The following is a 19,581-nucleotide window of genomic DNA, read 5'->3' on the forward strand; positions in this document are numbered from 1 at the left end:
AATGATTCAAGTTATAATGCCCTTCTGGCTCTCAACAGACTATGTAATGCATTAATTGGATGCAAATGTGATTACAAAACGATATCACATTATAGGCGGTGTCACACAGAGGATGAAAATCCGGATTTTAGTTATCCTCTTAATTGCTGTCTGTCATCAATTATCCCTTCAAAAATCCTTTAACGAAGCAAAACAAAATTTAAGGGATTTTTCTGTGTGACACCGCCTAATGATTAGCTCTCAATGACTATTTAAAATGGTAGAAACTTGTATGAATTCAAAATTAGTATGGAATGAGGTGCAAAAAAACATACAAGTACATTTTCAGTGTATGCATGGTATTCCTGGAACAATACATTGAATATAAATGGTTAGAGTGCTGTAATTTGTGATAAAAACAATGAATTGTCTTTCATCAATCTTTAGTTTCGACTGCATGCATGATGTTAGAGTGCACTCCAAACATGCAAGCAAGCGTAAGCGAATGCAAAATCAGCTGAAAAGGGAAAAACAAAAATGTGATTAAAAACATGTACACAAATTGGTGAAATGTGTGATCAATACGTAAATGCAGTATGTAGCATATACACTATGTACATGAACATATATGTGTACTGTGCAGATTAAGATTTATACATGTATATACAGTATATGTTAATGTAGTACATATAACAATGATGAATCCGACTTGCACATGAACGAAAATGAGGATATCCTGATGATGCTGAATGGTATGAAAAATTGGATGAAGAACTGAGGTATATGCAGACGAGAAGCTTGATGGCACTATGAACTAGATGGAACTTCGACTGCGCGCAGTCGAAATGATGCCTCCGTCATAGAGCAATTTTACAAACCAAAACAGAAGAAATTGTTCAAATTCAAGTTCAATTGTAATCCATTAACAGGTTCTCAGAATATCGTGATTACAAGCAATTTCTCATATACATATATGACCCTTTGATCTTTGACCACATGACCCTAACATCTACTCAGTTCATTGGCTCTGCAAGATGTCCCGAGTTAAATAGTAATCCATCTGTCAGTTCTAATGAGAATGCGTTCACAAGCTATTTTTGCATACATAATGAGCCCATGACCTTTGACCTTTGACCTCATGACCCAAGAATCTACTCAGTTCATTGGCTCTGCAAGATACATACATGATCTAAGTTTGGGAGGAATCCATCAATCTGTTCTAATGATAATGCGATCACAAGCTATTTTTGCATGCATAATGAGCCGCATGACCTTTGACCTTGACCTCATGACCCCAAAATTTAATCAGTTCATCGGCTCTGCAAGTAACATACATGACCTAAGTTTGGCAGGAATCCATCAATCGGTTCTTGAGATAACGCGATCACGAGCTGTTTTAGCATACATAATGAGCCCTGTGACCTTTGACCTTTGACCTCGTGACCCCAAAATCTATTCAGTTCATCGTCTCTGCAAGATACATACATGACCTAAGTTTGGCAGGAATCCATTAATCGGTTCTTGAGATAACGCGATCACGAGCTGTTTTTGCATACATAATGAGCCCTGTGACCTTTGACCTTTGACCTCGTGATCCCAAAATCTAATCAGTTCATCGGCTCTGCAAGATACATACATGACCAAAGTTTGGCAGGAATCCATCAATCGGTTCTTGAGATAACGCGATCACGAGCTGTTTTTGCATACATAATGAGCCCTGTGACCTTTGACCTTTGACCTCGTGACCCCAAAATCTAATCAGTTCATTGGCTCTGCAAGATACATACATGACCAAAGTTTGGCAGGAATCCATCAATCGGTTCTTCAGATAACGCGATCACGAGAACGGGACGTACGGACGGACGGACGTACGTACGTACGGACGTACGTACGGACGGACGGACAACCAGAAAACATAATGCCTCCGGCTACTTCGTAACGGAGGCATAAAAACCTATATAGAGAGAGTTTTTTTGTGTACTTTTTCTTCTCAGGTCAGTCGCACGCCGGGACCCTGTCTTTTCCTTGAGCGAGCGCTTCAATTTCCTCTTCCACTTCTCCACGTAGTCCAGGGGCTTCGGTTTCTTGTAGCTGAGAACCTTCATGGATAACCCTAAATCCAGACCACCCATTTTTGGATTGGCAACATTATTCTCAATATCAGATTCACTATCCTTGTCTTCTTCGCCAAAATCGGTCTCAATGATAAGGTCAAGGGCATCCTCAATGACAACGTCAATGACACGGTCAACGGCAGTGTCAATGATGTCACTGATGATGCTGTTGTAGGAGTCGTCAAAGACACTCTTAATGACATCATCAAGAAGTCTGTCAATGGCAGTGTCAATGGAAACAGGGACAAACGTGACCTGAACATCAATGGCAAAAGCCGGGTCATCCTCAACTGTTTCTCCATCATCCAATGGCTCTCTGCTGTTACTAGGTCGGTCAATGCTGTCCACATTCTCAATACTGTCATCACCTGTAACAGAGGCTCCTTTCTCATTTCCTTTATCCAAGTAATCATCATGTTTCTCTGCATAGTCATTTTCCCTGGTATCTTTATTATTTTCTAGGACCTGTACATCTCCTTCAGTTACAAGTACTTGGTATTTGCTTCCTTCTTTGGCCTCGGTCTCTGAATGGTTCCCTTCATTGTTTTGGTTTAGAATCAAAATTTCACTCCCTCCTGCCTCATTTAGACATTCACTTGCCTCTCCTGCTTTTCTAATATCTTCTCTCAAGTTGGGCACAGGGTCATTTCGATGAGCATCATCTTTGTTGCTATTATCATTGATTTTTATGGTCTTGTCTTCCTTCTGCTCATCGATCTTGACGATTTCCTGATAAGTATCCTTATCGAGGCTGCTAAAGGTAGGAGGAAATGCTCCAATAGTACCGGCCCAAATGCTTTCATCATCGGAATCAAAGTTTTCATTAGTAGCAACATCTTGAGTGGAGCAAAGAGAAGGCAGAGAGGCAGAAACTGAAACAGATAGGTTAAGATCATGCAGTTAGTAAAAGAATCAAGCAAGATTTGCAAAAATAATACCAAAGAAAGCATCAAAGTGGAGTTTAGAAGTATAATGCTCCTAAAGAAATATGGTTAATGAATTTAAGAACAGGGTGAAACATTGTGAATGAAACTGAAAGAGAGTGAGCAGGCTTAGTTAGGATAGAGAAAGACAAGATGCAGAAAGGAAATTGGATTACCGTTCCTTCCAATGAGAAGAGCGTTTCCATTTCAGATTAGTTTTAAAGGGATAAGACTAAAATATCCAAACATAGGTCCATCCAAAGTTGCTCCACAGTAATAGGAATAAATTATGGCTTCACCAAGCAGTTATGGTAGTCTCGAGTATGTTTGAAGTAGTTCTTTGGAGGAACTTTTTCATTAGAAATTGATTTTGGTTCCATGCATGGACTCCAGCAAGAATTATCTTACGGTAAGTTTAATATTCAACCATTTAAAGTGCTATAGCACATCTTAAAAGTGCATGGTCTTGAATGTTAATAAAACCGATTTGACACCAAATAAATTATGAGGGCACCGTGCATGTGCGCTTAGCATGCGTCCATATTCGTGCAATAAAACACCGTGCGGTTTGGATTAGTTTTGAATAAAAGAGAATCCACAGTTTGAAACCAATACCGGTTTTAACAGAATGTGCATCATCATCTTCAGGAGAGCCCGCCACATTATCAGTTGAGCCAATGTCCGCCTTTTCTTCAAAGATTTCTTCGGCATCTAGAGTGGATGCGTCGGGAACCTCCAAGGATTCAGATGATTCGATAGAAGGAAGTTCCTGGGATATAGAAGGAGGTTCCTGAGGCGTAGGGGCCTCAACAGGACTTGGAACTGCTTAGGTCAAAGATAGGGTTGAATCAATGAAGGAAGATAGAACAGAAAGACCGTATAAATTGAGAAATCCCCCCAAAAGGAAAAAGAACAGGGAGAAGAGAAAAGAGATAGTTGAATGAAGTTGATTTCGGGAAATAAAACTGATGTTGGATTGAAATTTCTCAAAGGATAAATGATAAGTCTTTCCGGCAAGTGAGAAGAGCAAAAGAGTTGTAGAAAAATATATATGATGGGGAATAATATCAAACATCGATTAAAGAATTGCTCTGTACGTTGGTAAAATACACAGAAAGATTGAAAGAGTTTGTATAAATGCAATAAACATTAAACGAAACAGCTATAAGTATAAATCAATCAACGTGACATGCATACAGTATTGTGATTATTTTGAATACCTTAATAGGTGATTCTTTTCACTTTGAATTGAAGATGTACATGTACAATGCTTTATATAAACAATTAGGACAAAATTTTAAAAAAAAGATGTTGGATTGCCCTTTAGGTGTCAAAACATGAATCGGTCATTCAGAAATCTTTTCTTTTTCTTTTTTTCTTTTTTTACTCCCTCTTTGGGCTGATATTTCTCAGTTTTGAATGCCTTAATACATTTTTTCTAAAAAAACAGTAAAAAAAAAAGGCCTTATCTGTACAAATACAAAATGTTCACATGAATGTATCATTCAAATCAAATTATATTGAACCCCTTAGACAAGTAAGTGAATGGATACAATGTATACAACATCCAAGGCATCACCCAGCCTGCAATACTTTGACTATACTTAAAGTATATTTCAAAAGATTTCAAAAGAGGGCAACATGATATGTACAGTATGTACAGACAAATCGGCTAAAAATGTAGAAAATACTTCAATCAAGTATAACTCATCAAGTACAAAAGGGTTCTTTGACTGTATGCGTCCCCTAAATGGCTTCAAGGTTCTGAAAATTGGTTAGGGAAAATTTCAAAGATTCTGAAAAAATAGACAAATGATGTTTTACCGTTGTCAGCCAGGGAGTCAACAGAAGGGGCGTAGCTGCTCCCCTGCTTTGAGCCGGTGATCAAGAAGTCTCCGCCCTGGTCCCCTAGCAACACGCACCCATGGCTACTCCCCCTGCCGCTCCCCTTGTTCGAGCGCATGCTCTCCCGGAGCCGCGCCGGTACGGAGCCTGCGGCCGGGAATCTGGGTTTCTGATCGCCCACGGGGCTGGCTAGGTTCTCCATGCTGTGGCTGAAGTGGCTATTGATGGAAAGAGCAATGATGCTTTCTCCAGATCCTGAGGAAGAGTGAAAATTTATAAAGAATGAAACATGATCTTAACCAATGAACTAGAAAGGAAAAAACAGTTATAAATGCCGTTGACCTGCTTGTAATTCCATGTATTGAGAGGGGTTGTGGTAAATGGATTGGTCACCAGACAACAGATCACAAGCTTCATGGTTCAAGTCCGAGCCACACTGCTGATATCATTTGGCAAGACATTAATCTACCTTTGCCACTCTCAACCATTGTGCAGTAAATGGGTAGCTGGTAAGAAATTAATCCTTGAAAGTGTTCAGTGTCGTAATGGCAGCTTGGCTAAAGCCAGGATAATGGTTGTATTTTGTAGGTTTCTTGAGCACCCCTGAAATAGATACTTGCATCATAATATTGTGGCTATTATTATGATTATAAATGTACATATAATATTGTTGACTTGCCTGTATCTGTACAGATTTACAAGCATGATACGATGTTCTTCACACTCATATTCAAATAGGATTGAACACAATAACACACTTCGTCCAGTAATAAGGTGCCAAATGTTTCTGGTCTGCAAAGAAGAATTGATCAGTTATCTATGTGTCTTTATCTTTCCTTATTATCAACGGTTGTAGAAGCATTACTTTTTAAAACATCCCTACAAAATTGTTCAATACCCGCTTTCACAAGATTGTTGAACATAAACACTATAGTCGGCACCCACAATTCTTACCTTTACTTGCTTTGCTTACTGCGCTGTCTTTAGACGATGCCTTCTTTGAGGAACCCTTTGTGGATGAACGAGGGCTCTTTATCCATACCTCCTGGTCAGAAGACGCCCTCTCGTGTTCAATGTCCTCCCTCTCGGCCTCCTGGAGGAGGTCATTCTCGTCGATGTCCGCTTTCCAGATGTTCGTTTCGGACGATGCTGGATTTTAAATTATAACAAATCTAAATTATGAAGTGCCCTTTATAATGATAATAACAGTTTGTTCTTATAAAGCGCATTTCAGGACCACAGACCCTCTCAAAGCACTTTACAGATATATATCATTACTCCAATCATCAGATTAAGGCTTCCCCGCACACAATGTATGCACATTCTCTACTCCCTGGGGAGCGTTCCAGCAAGGCGTCATTTTAACAAGCGCACACTTGCTCATCTATCCACATTAATTTTCGCATCGTACCATTTTAAATTATAATAACATTTTATCCAATACAAAGTTGTTCTCCAATTTTGTTATGACAATTATAAGATTTCTAATTATTAAAACAGCTTTTTTTAAAGAGAGAGGGGGAGTTTTCAGAATACCATCTCGGATTTGCATTTGCAACATATGGAGATTTTATAAAACTTTGTCATTTATATAAACATAAAAAGCCTCTTAGTCTGACTCCCTCTAACAAGTTTTATCCCAGAAACAATTGAGATACACACACATGTATATGCTTGTCTCAATTTCTATGTTTTTTGTAACTTTATGATGACAAATTACAGCTTGCAGTTGTGTTTTATTAAAAAGCCACTAAGTTCTTTACCACCATACCTTCTGATAATGAATCAAAAGCTTAAATCATTTCTTAATTTGAACCTTTTGTACATTAACCTAAAATTTATGTCCAGCTCCACAATGATAAAGTGGTTTTAATATACAATAAACTCAAATAGACTCACATTGGACGCTACTTTTTGAAAGCGTTTTGCTACGACTTGACCATCCCTGTGAAAATTTACTCTTCCCACTCAGTAACGGGTGCTGGGGTGTAGGCGGTTCCATTGTGATGACGGGGGGTCCGGTACCCTGCTTGGGCGGAGGGGTAGGCCACATGAAGTCTCCGCCACCACCCATGTTTCCTTCCAATGAGTTCTGGATGGGTGGGAGGGGCTGGATGCCAGAGAAGTTGGCCGGGTAGGTGTGGTACATGTTGTTCTTGACCCTCCCGCGCTTAGAACCTTTAAAAAAAAACAAGACCACACAATGATAAAATAAATATAAATGGACTGAAAAAAAGAAATCAATGTCGCAGATAGTTTTGGGGATACGTAATTTCAAGCCAATTAGTAAGTAAAGTAAAGGGAGGGATTCCGAGAGATGCTGGTTCCATCCTACGCCAATCTTCAGTTTTCAGTGGGACCTGTTCATTGGTTTGTTAGAAAGGGCAACTATGCACAGAGGGTTGGCGGGGGAGCCCCCGTTTACATGGCTGCTGTCCTAGAGTACCTGACTGCTGAAATCTTGGAACTCACTGACATCGCTGTCCACGACAACAAGAAATCTAGGATATCATCATCTTTTGCATACTTTACATTCACTGTGTCTAGGATGACCTTACAGAGGGAGTACCAATGCTATATTATGAAACCTCATAGAGTACAAGATTGAGAAGGAGGGCCATATCAGGCTCTGGGCGTTTTGGAGTTGACCTTGTACATGTTTGGGGTTATGGACTAGGGGAGTGGTTGCATACCCAGAGGCCACTGGGAGGGGGAAGTTGCAGGACAGGGGTGTTACTGTTTCCTGGAGTTGCCTTTCATTGTTTTTTTGTTGAGCATCAAAGCTGGTCAGGGGCAATTACTTTGACACCATTGTCACAATAATGAGGAAGATGAAGTCAGGTTTGATTAAAGGGGGTGTCGCATGGCAAATACTGGTTAGCGTCATCTATGACTTCTTTTGGACAACTGCAGGTAAACGAATAGACTTGATTAACAGTCAGCGCGCTAGCATTCACGAAACAGACCGAAGTTCTCCTCACGATTTGGTTTCGTGTTTGTTGCACGCACGAAAGAAAGACACATCATGCTACACCCCCTTTAACTCATACGTAATGGTCTAGATGACAAAGGGGGATAGTTACCCTGAGGCCATTGAGAGGGTGATGTTGAGGGTGGGGGTGCTGGTGGTTTCTTGGTCTTGCCTTTCATCGCACTGTACATGTCTAGAATGGTCTGATCGGTGAATGCCGTTGAGCCACCAAGAATGTTGGTTGAGTTGCTTGTGATGAGATTCTGCAAGGTCGATCATCAAAAGACAATAGGGCAAAATGACATTTTTTTCTTGAAAACTTGGAACACAACAAAGAAAATAGTATGATTATTTGCTAATCGACTACAATTTGAGATAATGCATGTACCCTGACAGGATGACCCATGAAACCTGATAATTAGCTTAATATACAGACGAACCATTCATAGTTATGTGAGACAAATTGATCAGTTTTCTGCAGCATGGCTTGAAGTACTATATAAAATATATTACTACTGTTTTGAAAATATAACCTTTAACTGACTTTTCGAACATATCACTTTCTGCCCATATCATAGTCCATATGAATACTGTATGAGAGATCAATGTTCCTAAACTTGAAATTGTTATAAATAGAACAGAAATTATGTTGATTTTAATAGACAGTGTTTATCAAATGAAATTTCATATATCAAATGTTGAGGAAACATTTTTCAAAACCCCTCGGCCCACCCCCCAAAAAGATGAATTTAACAAAATTAATCTCGTAGTAAAAGATTTCACCCCATTGGATATGAATTAGATTTTCACACTTTTTTCCAATAGATGCCAGTCCGATGTACCATGGGCTTCAACCACATGTTATGAAGGACATTTTATACAATAAATCTTTAATAGAAGAGATGTACTTTGGACAAGAATCTTTACGATCCACTTACTGCTATGGCTTGCTCCATATCAATGTCTTGTGCATCGGGAACCTGGAAGGTTGGACTGCCGTAGAGCGTCATGTCTGTGTCCGTTCTTCTCTGTTTAGGCTGGCCCTATTCATATGCAAAATATGGAAAATCATATTCAAAGGATTATACAAAACATACTCTTGTGACAATTGCTCAAATTGCATCACATTTCAAACTTCAATCCTGGACCCAACACTATATAATCATGTAAAACCCTTGCCTGGTCATTTTTTCACATGCGATAAAATATGTTTTTTTGTCTATTTTCTCTATTAGCTATGGTATTCCCCAGAAAACTAGACTATTTCTTTTCTTTTTTCTTATGGTAAAAAATTGAAAATAGACCCCAAAAACATATCTGTATGCTAGGGATTTGGAACAAAAGATAGATAGAGAGTATATTTCAGAGTTGAAAATAGTCAAAAAACATATTTGTTGTGCTTTCTTTTAATACTATTTTCAACTATTTTCAGACCATTTTATTTTGACTAGGGCGAACTTCTATCCTTAAAGATATAACCACAATTGAAACTCATAGCAACTTTCTATTTTCAAGATCTGTACGACTCTTATGAAGAGGGCAACAAGACTTTACTTTAGTTGTTAAGCTCATCTCTGTATAGGATATGTTTCAAAGCCTTCCTGATTGATTAATCAAATCAGATCTTTAATCAGATCTTTGAAAAACAATGACGAAGACATTTAATGTAGAGATGATAAACATACCGAAAGAATAGGCATTGGACGCTTCTGACTTGAAGTGGCAGAGTTCTCTCCTTCTTCTTCCATCACCGTCTCCTCCTCTTTCTTCTTTTCATTCTCCTCTCGGATTATCCTGAGATGTTGTTGCTGGTGGAGGGCACTCTGTAGTAGCAGTCGCTGAAGAACCTGTCATGCAAAACAACAACAAACATTTGTTGAGCCATCCAATACAATCTGAACTTGATACAGCAAAAAAATGTCATGTACTCGTGCCTTAATTATCTCAAGCTAAGTGTTCAACAGGTTAAATCAAAGTTTTATTATTTCTTTTGATGATGATACCTATCAATTCATAGGTAAAACATGAAACAATGAGACATAATATAGACAATTTGAGTATGATTTTAGAAATCCAGAAACTGGGTAAAGAAACAAGCTCATTACAGCTATTGTAAATGAACTTCAGGAGGGAAATTTTGACTTGCTTTTTATTATGGACAACTATGCAAACAGTACCTTTGGATACATACTTCAGAGAAGAGATGCATGTTACTTTTTCTGCTCCTGAAGAAATATAGTATTCCTACTTAGTCCAAATTATTGTTCCACACTTAAAGGGGCTGTATCATGGCAAATACTGGTTAACGCCATCTACGACTACGACTTCTTTTGAACAACTGCACATAAACGAATGGACCAAACACTTCGGTTTCACACATTTTGCACGCAAGTGAATACGTAGGCCTACTAGGGTCGCGTCGTCAGTAGTCGTAATATACCTGATGGACCAGAGTCAGGCCACGGGTTGCTACAGCCCCTTTAACAATTAATGGGATTTTTGCCACCCATCAAACAGAAGGAGATAAAGACATCACAAACCTGTCTCTGTTGCTCCTCATCGAGCTGCTCGTACTGGACGGCATGTGGTTTCTGCTCCATGTCGCGAACAATCATAGCGATCGAACCTGGCAAGTTGAAAGGTTTCTGAATCGACTTCTTCTTCTTCCTGCCCTTACTACCCTTCTCGGTGGCATCGACATCGGCATCATAGCCGTCATCGTCATCATAGCCCCCTGGGAATAGACGTTATATGGAGTGAGTCAACAGATAAACAGCAAATACCGGTATATAATTCTATATTTTCAAAGAATATTAGCACAGATGGCACTACTCTGTTAACCTATAGCAAGAAAAACTAGATGGAATTTTGACTGCGCGCAGTCGAAAATGATGCCTCCGCCATAGAGCAATTTAAACAAGTTTGGAGTTTAAATCTCCAGTGGTTCTTGAGATATCATGATAACAATCTCAATGTATGGAATTTCATAAGTTGACCTCTGTGACCCTTGACCTTTGACCTACGTGCTCCAAAATCTAATCAGATTGTCTTCCTATGGTGATACACACTATCATTAAGTTTGAAGTTTAAATCTCCAGTGGTTCTTGAGATATTATATGGTGATACATACTATCATTAAGTTTGAAGTGAAAATTCTCCAGTGGTTCTTGAGATATCGCGATAACGATCTCAATGTATGGAATTTCATAGGTTGACCTTTGTGACCCATGACTTTTGACCTACGTGCTCCAAAATCTAATCAGATTGTCTTCCTATGGTGATACACACTATCATTAAGTTTGAAGTTTAAATCTCCAGTGGTTCTTGAGATATTATGATAACAATCTCAATGTATGGAATTTCATAAGTTGACCTCTGTGACCCTTGACCTTTGACCTACGTGCTCCAAAATCTAATCAGATTGTTTTCCTATAGTGATACACACTATCACTAAGTTTGAAGTTTAAATCTCCAGTGGTTCTTGAGATATCATGATAACAATCTCAATGTATGGAATTTCATAAGTTGACCTCTGTGACCCTTGACCTTTGGCATACGTGCTCCAAAATCTAATCAGATCGTCTTCCTATGGTGATACATACTATCCTTAAGTTTGAAGTTTAAATCTCAAATGGTTCTTGAGATATCGCGCTAACAAACTCAATACAAGGAATTTCATAAGTTGACCTCTGTGACCTGTGACCTTTGACCTACGTACTCCAAAATCTAATCAGATCGTCTTCCTATGGTGATAAATACTATTCCCGAGTCTTAAGTTTAAATCTTAAATGGTTCTTGAGATATTGTGATAACTGTCAACGGGACGGACGTACGGACGTACGGACGTACGGACGGACAACCCGAAAACATGATGCCTCCGGCACCACCTTCGGTGGCTGAGGCATAAAAATATTTAAATAATTTCGGGGGATACTTTTCAAGCTTGCTACCATGAGAGTAACACTCTTCATTTTGTTTTGCATTCAACTCTATGCAAATTTTGTTGGGCTTTTTTTATGACTTTCCGGGCTCTTTGGGGGCTAATTCGCTGAGAGCCCCCGTGTATTTTTCCCCCTGACCTATAATTTGGTATAGATCTTCCATTTGAACACAATTTACAATTAAGGACCTGAACATGAAGATATAAATGTAGTCACGTTTAGAAAAACTATGTATCTAAAGTATTCTACAACCGCAACATACCATAAAATGAATCTTAAACTGTGTAAGCCTTCTTGTTAGGTAATTCTTGATGTTATAGAGATTTTGTTGTAGAGATCAGCAGAGATTAAAATAAACTTTGTTTTTAGTACATACTGTATCGATTGTATAATTATTGTTTGTTTGTTTGTTTCTGCTTGGTTTTTGTTTGTTAAATTGGTTATTTGTGATTTGGTTCTGTTGTTGTATTTGTTGTAATTGAAATCCCATAACTTGCATTATCTTTAAAGGGATCAAATATGCCTACTGTGCCTCGAAGCAAACAATGAACATGTACCGGTATAAGAAACTATGCATCAAGTATAGCAATGGAAAGCATTGTAGACAGTAGCATGTTTACATATAAAGAAATAATTAAAAGGCACTGAAAAAAAATCATGAAATATAATCCAATAGAATTATAAATGTGTGTAGTAGGAATACGGAATGGCAATAAGAACAATTTCATATTGTTACAAGCAAAGCAAAAAATAATATTCATATCAATATAAGCAAAATATAATGCAAAGCATTCAAATTTGTTAACTTTACTTTGGTAAGAAATTAAAGACATATTAAAAAATATAAACAAATCAGTGCAAGTAATCAAGGTTTTTTCATGCAGTGAAAATAGAGGACTAATATTTACACTTTTGCAAACATTAAAAAAAATTAAAAACATCTTTAAGTATTTACTAGGAGCTTGCATCGATACCATACTGACTCCCCCATATTCATGTACATTTTCTGTACAACTTTAGTGTTTTTTCAACAGGAAAACAAAAAAATTAGAATAATATTGTATATTTTATATAGCGCACATACGGTATCCATCATGCATGGTGCCCAAGGCGCTCCAACTATTACCCCGGCTCTGCTAGGCAGCCGATTTCGGCGCTCACAGCATTCAAGGAATTCCTTCCTGCTGGTACCCATTTAATACCTGGGTAGAGAGTGGCAAACGTAGATTAATATTTTGCCAAAGGACATTAGTGCTGTGGCGGGACTTGAACCGCAGACCCTGTGATCCACAGTCTAACGACTTATCTACTAGACCACAACACCTCTAGGTGTGATAAAAATATATAATTCAAAGTGATAGATGTACCGCAAGGGCAGTAACTTTGGTATTTATCTGCAGCAAGTAAACAACAAACAGACAGTGAAAAATATACTGTGCTTAGGAAAATCTGCATTACTGGTTCAATGCTCAAAAATATCAAATGATCAACAATGAAGCACATGCAACATTTATTCTTCTTTAGTGAAGCATATACAGTATATTCTATCAATCTACACAATACATTCCTTACATAATCTGTCATAGATCTCATCCAGTGTTAACGCATGGCCATCTTTGTTTACATTTTGTGAAGAAGAGTTATAAAAACATTCATGATCACATAAACTATATTATTATTTTTTTATTTCTTTTTAGCACTAGATTTTTATACAGGAAATAGAAACTTTCCAAAGACTTGTCATAAAATGATTTTGAATACAACTCAATAATGCATTTCCTACGGAGTTTGACACTCTCTCAATGTTACTACTCAAGTTCACTATACATAACATTTCATTTTAAATCAATTGTCCCATGTTGTCAACTTGAAAAAGACATACGCGTTAACGATATAAGTTGAGAATCATAATTGAAATAGTTGGGCTACAAATCATTCATATATATATGTAGACTGATAAGTGATAACAAAGTACCTGAACAAAAAGATCATACCAGTATTTCATGGTTTCTATCAAACTAAATAAATCACTCATTTTTAGGTCGATTAAAATATAGACATATCCTTTGGTCTTACCTGTATCTGCACCGTCAGGTCGTATCCTGTAGAATTCTAAGCTTTCAAATTCACCCGGTGACATGAGCATGTTACGCGTGACCCGGTATGGCAAGGGAACGAGGGAGAGGTCATCGTTGATACGTCTGTACAGGTTAGGAGCTAGAACGTTCTGCTGGAAGAGATTCTTGTCCCATATATGACCTGGAAATAAAAAATAACAAATGAATTAAAACCAGCCGTTCTCACCTATTTCTTGCCTCTCTTTTATTAAGCAACATACCGGTATGTATATGTTCACCTCAAAGAAGGACACTTGCACATCCCATTCATCCAGTCCACTTTGAATCTGTTGAATATGGTTTCATTTTCATACACATTTTTCATAGAACCCAGCCCAAGATATATGAGATAAAGTCTGTCAATGTGTTTAGTTTCATTCATCTCTCGAATTACTTTTAAAGTGGAGGTGACAATAGATAGATTAATGTTCAAATTTGCATGAAAGAATTTAGTGCCCTTTGATATAAAGCCATCAATCCTTTGATAATATCTTTTCCTAAAATCAGACTGAAAGTGTGGTCTTCAAACAGTATTTTTAAAGCCCAACTGCACTACTTATAGCTACTTGCGCCCTCTATACAGCCAACAATGCCAAAGCGGTACGTGTTGATCCCCGCTGATGCCCTTTTTCTTATGTTAATTGATAGCTGATTTGATGAGATAACCACCTGCCAGTGATCTTGCATGGAGGCAGAATCCCTCCATGCCAAACTAGTGCAGAGGGGCTTTAATAAGAGAGTGTCTCCAACAACAAGTCATGGAAACAAGGCTCCATAAAAATATTAGTTTGTTATGGTGCATTACCTTCACTTCGGAGGTAGTTGAGTATGGAATCATCCCAGCTCCTTGACCAGTTGGCCAGGTAGCGTTTGGCCGAGAAGCCTGGACGGACTGTCTTGTACGGCCCATGAGACCGCTTATTGTGTACAAAACCCAGGAATGGTTGATGGCTTGGGTCGACCTGCGAAGCAGCAGGCTGGAAGGTTTGCTGTAATCGAGATAACAAACATGAATTTAATAAATCAAATGACATTAATTACTATTTAAACAAATTCATGGGAAGTATTGGAAAACATTTCTTACAAGGCATGTATGTTACTTGTTACTTGTAGAGATAATCCCGATGGCAGCTATCATACAGCTAAACTGGGATGTCCGTGCAACGTGCTGGCATAGTGACAGTGCATGGAGTAATTCAAAACGGTGAATGATGTCTATTATTTACAATAAAACGGTGGACGATTATAGATTATTTGACATTATCAACTCTCCATGCAATCTATGAGAAAATGTATTTTCTTTAATAGATCTAAAATGTTACAGTACAGGCAAAAAAAAATGACTGCAACAAATCTCTACATTTAGATGTGTTCAGAGCATTGTGAGTTCATCTAATTCATAATATCATTATTCAAAGCATGCATCAATCTATTTATAATTACCAACTGTGTACCTATGTGTATGTCATGACTATACTTGTTCCACAACCTTATTTAAGAAGAAACATATTCTCAAAGTGGAAAAAGTTCAACATCGTGCAACTAAACTCTTACAACCTCTCAGAAGTCTTCAGTACAAATTATGGCTAGAGCAACTAAATTTGCCTTCATTATCATACAGACGCCATAGAAGCGACATGCTACAAGTCTATAAGATACTGCATGGAATCGACGACCTCCTGTCAACTAATTTCTTTCATCGTACCACTGTCACAGTAACAAGAGGTCACCAGTTCAAACTACAAAAGAAACACGTAAAATCTAAATTGAGGCAGAGCTCTTTTTCACAGAGAGTAGTAAACGAATGGAATGGTCTCCCATCATATGTAGCAGAAAGTCCATCACTCAATTCTTTCAAATCAAATCTTGGCAAGTACTGGTCACTGAAAAAGGACAAGTTTAATCCTGATGAACTATTCAACTGTCCATGTTCATCGTAACTGCACAACGCCAAATTCAACAGTAACCCATTAACGGACACCAAGGGGCAAATAAGTTTTGTATAACTTTATGCCTACTTCCAAGGTACATGTATGATATCCAAGGTATGATTATTTTCATGATTGATATATAAAATTATATCCTGCATACTAAAAATCTTGCAATCTGATTGGTCTAAACGAGGTCACATGATCAATGATAGATAAGTACTCCTTGCGATAGGAATTTTGTACCGTAATTTTTTGCTGCTGCCCCACTTGCCCATTGAATAAGCGTAGCAAAGTAGGTCAAGCAAAATGTCAATGTCAATGTCAAATGAGCGCGCATCGACTGTATTACATGTATTGTATGTGTGGTGTGCTTTGTCAAATCTAGCTGAAGCTAAACTGTCTGCAGAATCAGTTCTTCTAATTATGTAAAATTCACTTTAAATAGACTAATTGTGGATGTGGGATATAAAACAAATATTAACCTCCTTTACTCAGGCAATGTATAACTATCATCGCCTCGTGATCTCGGGGCTACCATCATACCTCGACTTGCGACTCGGGATGATAGTAGCCCCGAGATCACTTCGGCGATGATAGTTTGTACCATTACCCTCGTAGTCGATTAATATTTGCTTAATATAAGATGGGTCTAAAGATATAAAGAGGTATATATATATTACAGTTAGATAGACCTATATGTATAGGACTTGAAAATATGAACAGGATTTAGCTAGTAAATATACCCCTCCAGGCCAGTCAAACATCTAAGAGACCCCTATCCAAGAGTAAAATGTTGATCTTTTAACTCTCTCTGTCTCACCTGTCTCGTGCCGCTACCATACGACAAGACAGCATTGCGTAGATCACTTATTGAGTTGAAGTAGCTCGAGTCCTCGGCCTCCATCGACCTCTTCTTGCCGTCCGCCCCCTCCTGCGAGGTCAGGGCCAGGTCCTCGGCGTAGAGGAGCAGCGCCCCCTTCCTGGTGGTGTAGGTCTTGTGTACCCGCACCTCTCTGGGCGAGACCTGCTTCGACTCCTTGGCCCACGCATGCTGCTGTAAAGGGGGCAGGTAGAATCGACGGCCTTGGATGTTGTGGTAGTCCTGCAAATGAGAAAAAATGGTAGATTTTGTTATTGGACATATAGGTCAAGGGGCATCCTGTCCCTTTCCCTAGCAAATTAATACCAGCTTGAAAATTAATAATCTTGGCTGTGCTGAAGGTTCACAATCTGTTGTTCAGGTTGCATTACATTACTTTTGTACAAGTAGAGCATGTGGGAAAAATGTATCAATGAGAATGGGGTTTCTAGCACTTCATGAAAACAAAATCCTAGATTCTCCCATGTTATCAGGATAATTGGGAACTGTAAAGACTAAAGTAGTCTAGTATAATCCTATTTTGGACTGGGACGTGGGAGGTTGTTTTGGGGTGATGAAATAAAGAACAGTAAATGGGTTACTCATGCGCAAACAAAATTAAGAAGTTCATCTTGTCCATTATATTAATTTGACCCTCTAATTTCTTTGACACATATATTTCATACCCCAAAATGTTCAACAAAAGAAAAAAGAAATTATGCAACAAAGTGATCAACAAACAAGTTTGAAGTTTCTAGAATCTAGTTTAAACACTGTTTTACTAGATCTAACTAAACAAAAATGACTTTACCAATTCTAACTTAGCCTGCTTAGGGCCGTAGGTGTTAGGCTTAAGGCCCTTATTTTACAAGATAATCAACAATGACATGACCTCAATCATCATTGAATCGAACAACATTCAGGATCATGTTTCTACAAATGTACCTCCGGTTCAAGGCAAACTTCCAGCTTTGTTTGTCCATGTTGTTCTTTTTCCTCTCCTATTCCTCGACTCAGTAATGAAAGACCAGGATTGGAAGACTTTGACACTACAGTTGGTTGAAGAGTGAACATGTTTATTTTTTTACAAATTTAGGTGCCCCGAGTCGATCAAGTTGGTCACAAACTGCAGTGCGCGTGCGACTTGGTCAGCCCTAACGGCTGTTGGCCCGGCCCGCTCACTGATAATTGATTGGTGGCATACCCGTAGCCGCCGGCGCAGGGATTGCGACCTTCCCGCATCAACGTCAACGAATTGTTTACTTCCCCTTTCAAATGTTTCTAACTTTTCGCCTTTCTTCTCAGCTTTCAAAAATACCGTTTCTCATACAACCTTCACTTTTCCTCTCCTTAAGTTCTGAGGAGCGATTAATAGTTAAAAGATGACTGAAGAAGTCTCATAACCAGCTGTTTCAAAACTGTTGATAAGTTCTGCTCGGCAAAATTCAGCCCATGGGCACCGCCATATTGTTTGATCACGTGATAAGGTTGCCGTGCAGCGCCTGACGACGTCACGCATATCTGGTCGTATCGAATTTTAGCTCGTACTTCGCACCGAGTAGGTGGTCGTATTATGTTGAACCATTTATGTGGAAGATCATTACATTGCAGCGAGGTAACTGCTAATCGATAAATCGAATCGGGGATACAATAGAAGAATTTCATACGGAAATATCATTCGTCGAGAGCCAGAGAGATATTGGAAGTAGGAAAAAGAGAATATACAACAAAAACGAGGACATCGACAGTGAGCGTCGCAAGGGGTGGTTTTTCTTCTTCTAGCTATAGCTTCTTCTTTTTCTTCTTCTTCTTCTTCTTCCGAATCTTCCTAACCTTCTTATTATTATTATTCTAAGATCTTCTTCTTCTTCTATACTTCTTCTTCTTCCGTCTTATTTTTATATAGTCCTAGTTTAGTAGTCACGGTCAAGTAATATTATTCATCATCATCATCATCATCATCATCATCATCATCATTATCATCATGATTATTATTATTATCATTAATATTATTATCATTATTATTACTTTTAGTATTACCGTTATTATTATTATTATTATTATCATTATTATCATTATTATAACCAGGCGCGTACACAGGGGGGGGGGGGGGTTGAAGGGTTAACCCCCCCCCCCCCCTCCTTTAGCATTTTTAAGTGTATAAACCCCCTAACCCCCCCCCCCCCCCCCCCCACCCCCCTTTTGGTTTTTTTTTTTTTTTTTTAATAATAATAATAAAAATAATAAAAAAATTATTCCCATGGCTGACCAAGGTGACCTACCCCCCTCCCTAACGGAGCAAAAGGTCAATTTTTCAAATTTCGAGACCAAAAAAAAAAAGTGTCCTCTTACCCCCCCCCCCCCCCCCCCCCCCCCCTACCGACTGCAACATTTTTTAACCAACATAATATGCTCTGGATACATTGTATTTGAAGAATAATATTAATGTTCTTGGTAACTCACCCATTCGTTCTCGTTTTCATCTGCCCAAGGTCCAGAGACATCGTCAAGGCTCACCGACGATGCAGGCGGGCATGACGGTGACGAAAAAGAACCTTGCGATGACGGGGTGGACGACGATTCGGACGATGTCGACATGTAATGACTCCACATCGCGGAGAATTTGACATCGTTGACGGACTTTGCTTTCTTGAGCGATTCAGGCGGGGAGGTCTCCCGCGGGATGCCAAGCGGACGAATAGGTAAGGTTTCCGTGCTCCCTGATATTCCGTAAAAAAATATTTAAAAAATTAACAACAAAAAAGGAAATAGATTTTGTTCTTTTTATTTATAATCGGTCATGTTATTCTACATTCTTTGATTGTGCATGAGTGAATGTACCATGGGATATAAACTGATAAAATCCAATCCAATAAGCATATAATTATAAACTTCGGGGAG

General features: G+C 38.6%; 1 protein-coding gene across 6 annotated transcripts in view; it reads right to left on the reverse strand.

Annotated features, from left to right (window-relative positions):
- The window catches only part of LOC100893512 (titin homolog), a 45,331-nt gene extending 27,072 nt beyond the window's left edge, over positions 1–18,259 (reverse strand). For 2 of the 6 annotated variants that reach the window (XM_030973809.1, XM_030973810.1), the window contains exons 1-12: positions 17,626–18,239; positions 16,642–16,923; positions 14,696–14,879; positions 13,850–14,032; positions 10,373–10,566; positions 9,518–9,679; positions 8,771–8,875; positions 7,945–8,095; positions 6,761–7,039; positions 5,816–6,010; positions 4,841–5,116; positions 3,632–3,838 (exon numbers count right to left, since the gene is read on the reverse strand). In XM_030973809.1, coding sequence (XP_030829669.1) covers positions 3,632–3,838; positions 4,841–5,116; positions 5,816–6,010; positions 6,761–7,039; positions 7,945–8,095; positions 8,771–8,875; positions 9,518–9,679; positions 10,373–10,566; positions 13,850–14,032; positions 14,696–14,879; positions 16,642–16,923; positions 17,626–17,754 — 2,347 coding nt within the window. In that variant the 5' untranslated portion in view covers positions 17,755–18,239. Of the gene's footprint in view, positions 1–3,631; positions 3,839–4,840; positions 5,117–5,815; positions 6,011–6,760; positions 7,040–7,944; positions 8,096–8,770; positions 8,876–9,517; positions 9,680–10,372; positions 10,567–13,849; positions 14,033–14,695; positions 14,880–16,641; positions 16,924–17,625 lie in introns of all 6 variants that reach the window. The other 4 variants (XM_030973811.1, XM_030973808.1, XM_030973813.1 and 1 more) reach the window with 4 other exon arrangements.
- Positions 18,260–19,581: the final 1,322 nt, after the last annotated feature.

Source organism: Strongylocentrotus purpuratus, unplaced genomic scaffold, assembly GCF_000002235.5.
Source record: "Strongylocentrotus purpuratus isolate Spur 01 unplaced genomic scaffold, Spur_5.0 spur5_scaffold_7, whole genome shotgun sequence".
NCBI lineage: Eukaryota > Metazoa > Echinodermata > Echinoidea > Camarodonta > Strongylocentrotidae > Strongylocentrotus > Strongylocentrotus purpuratus.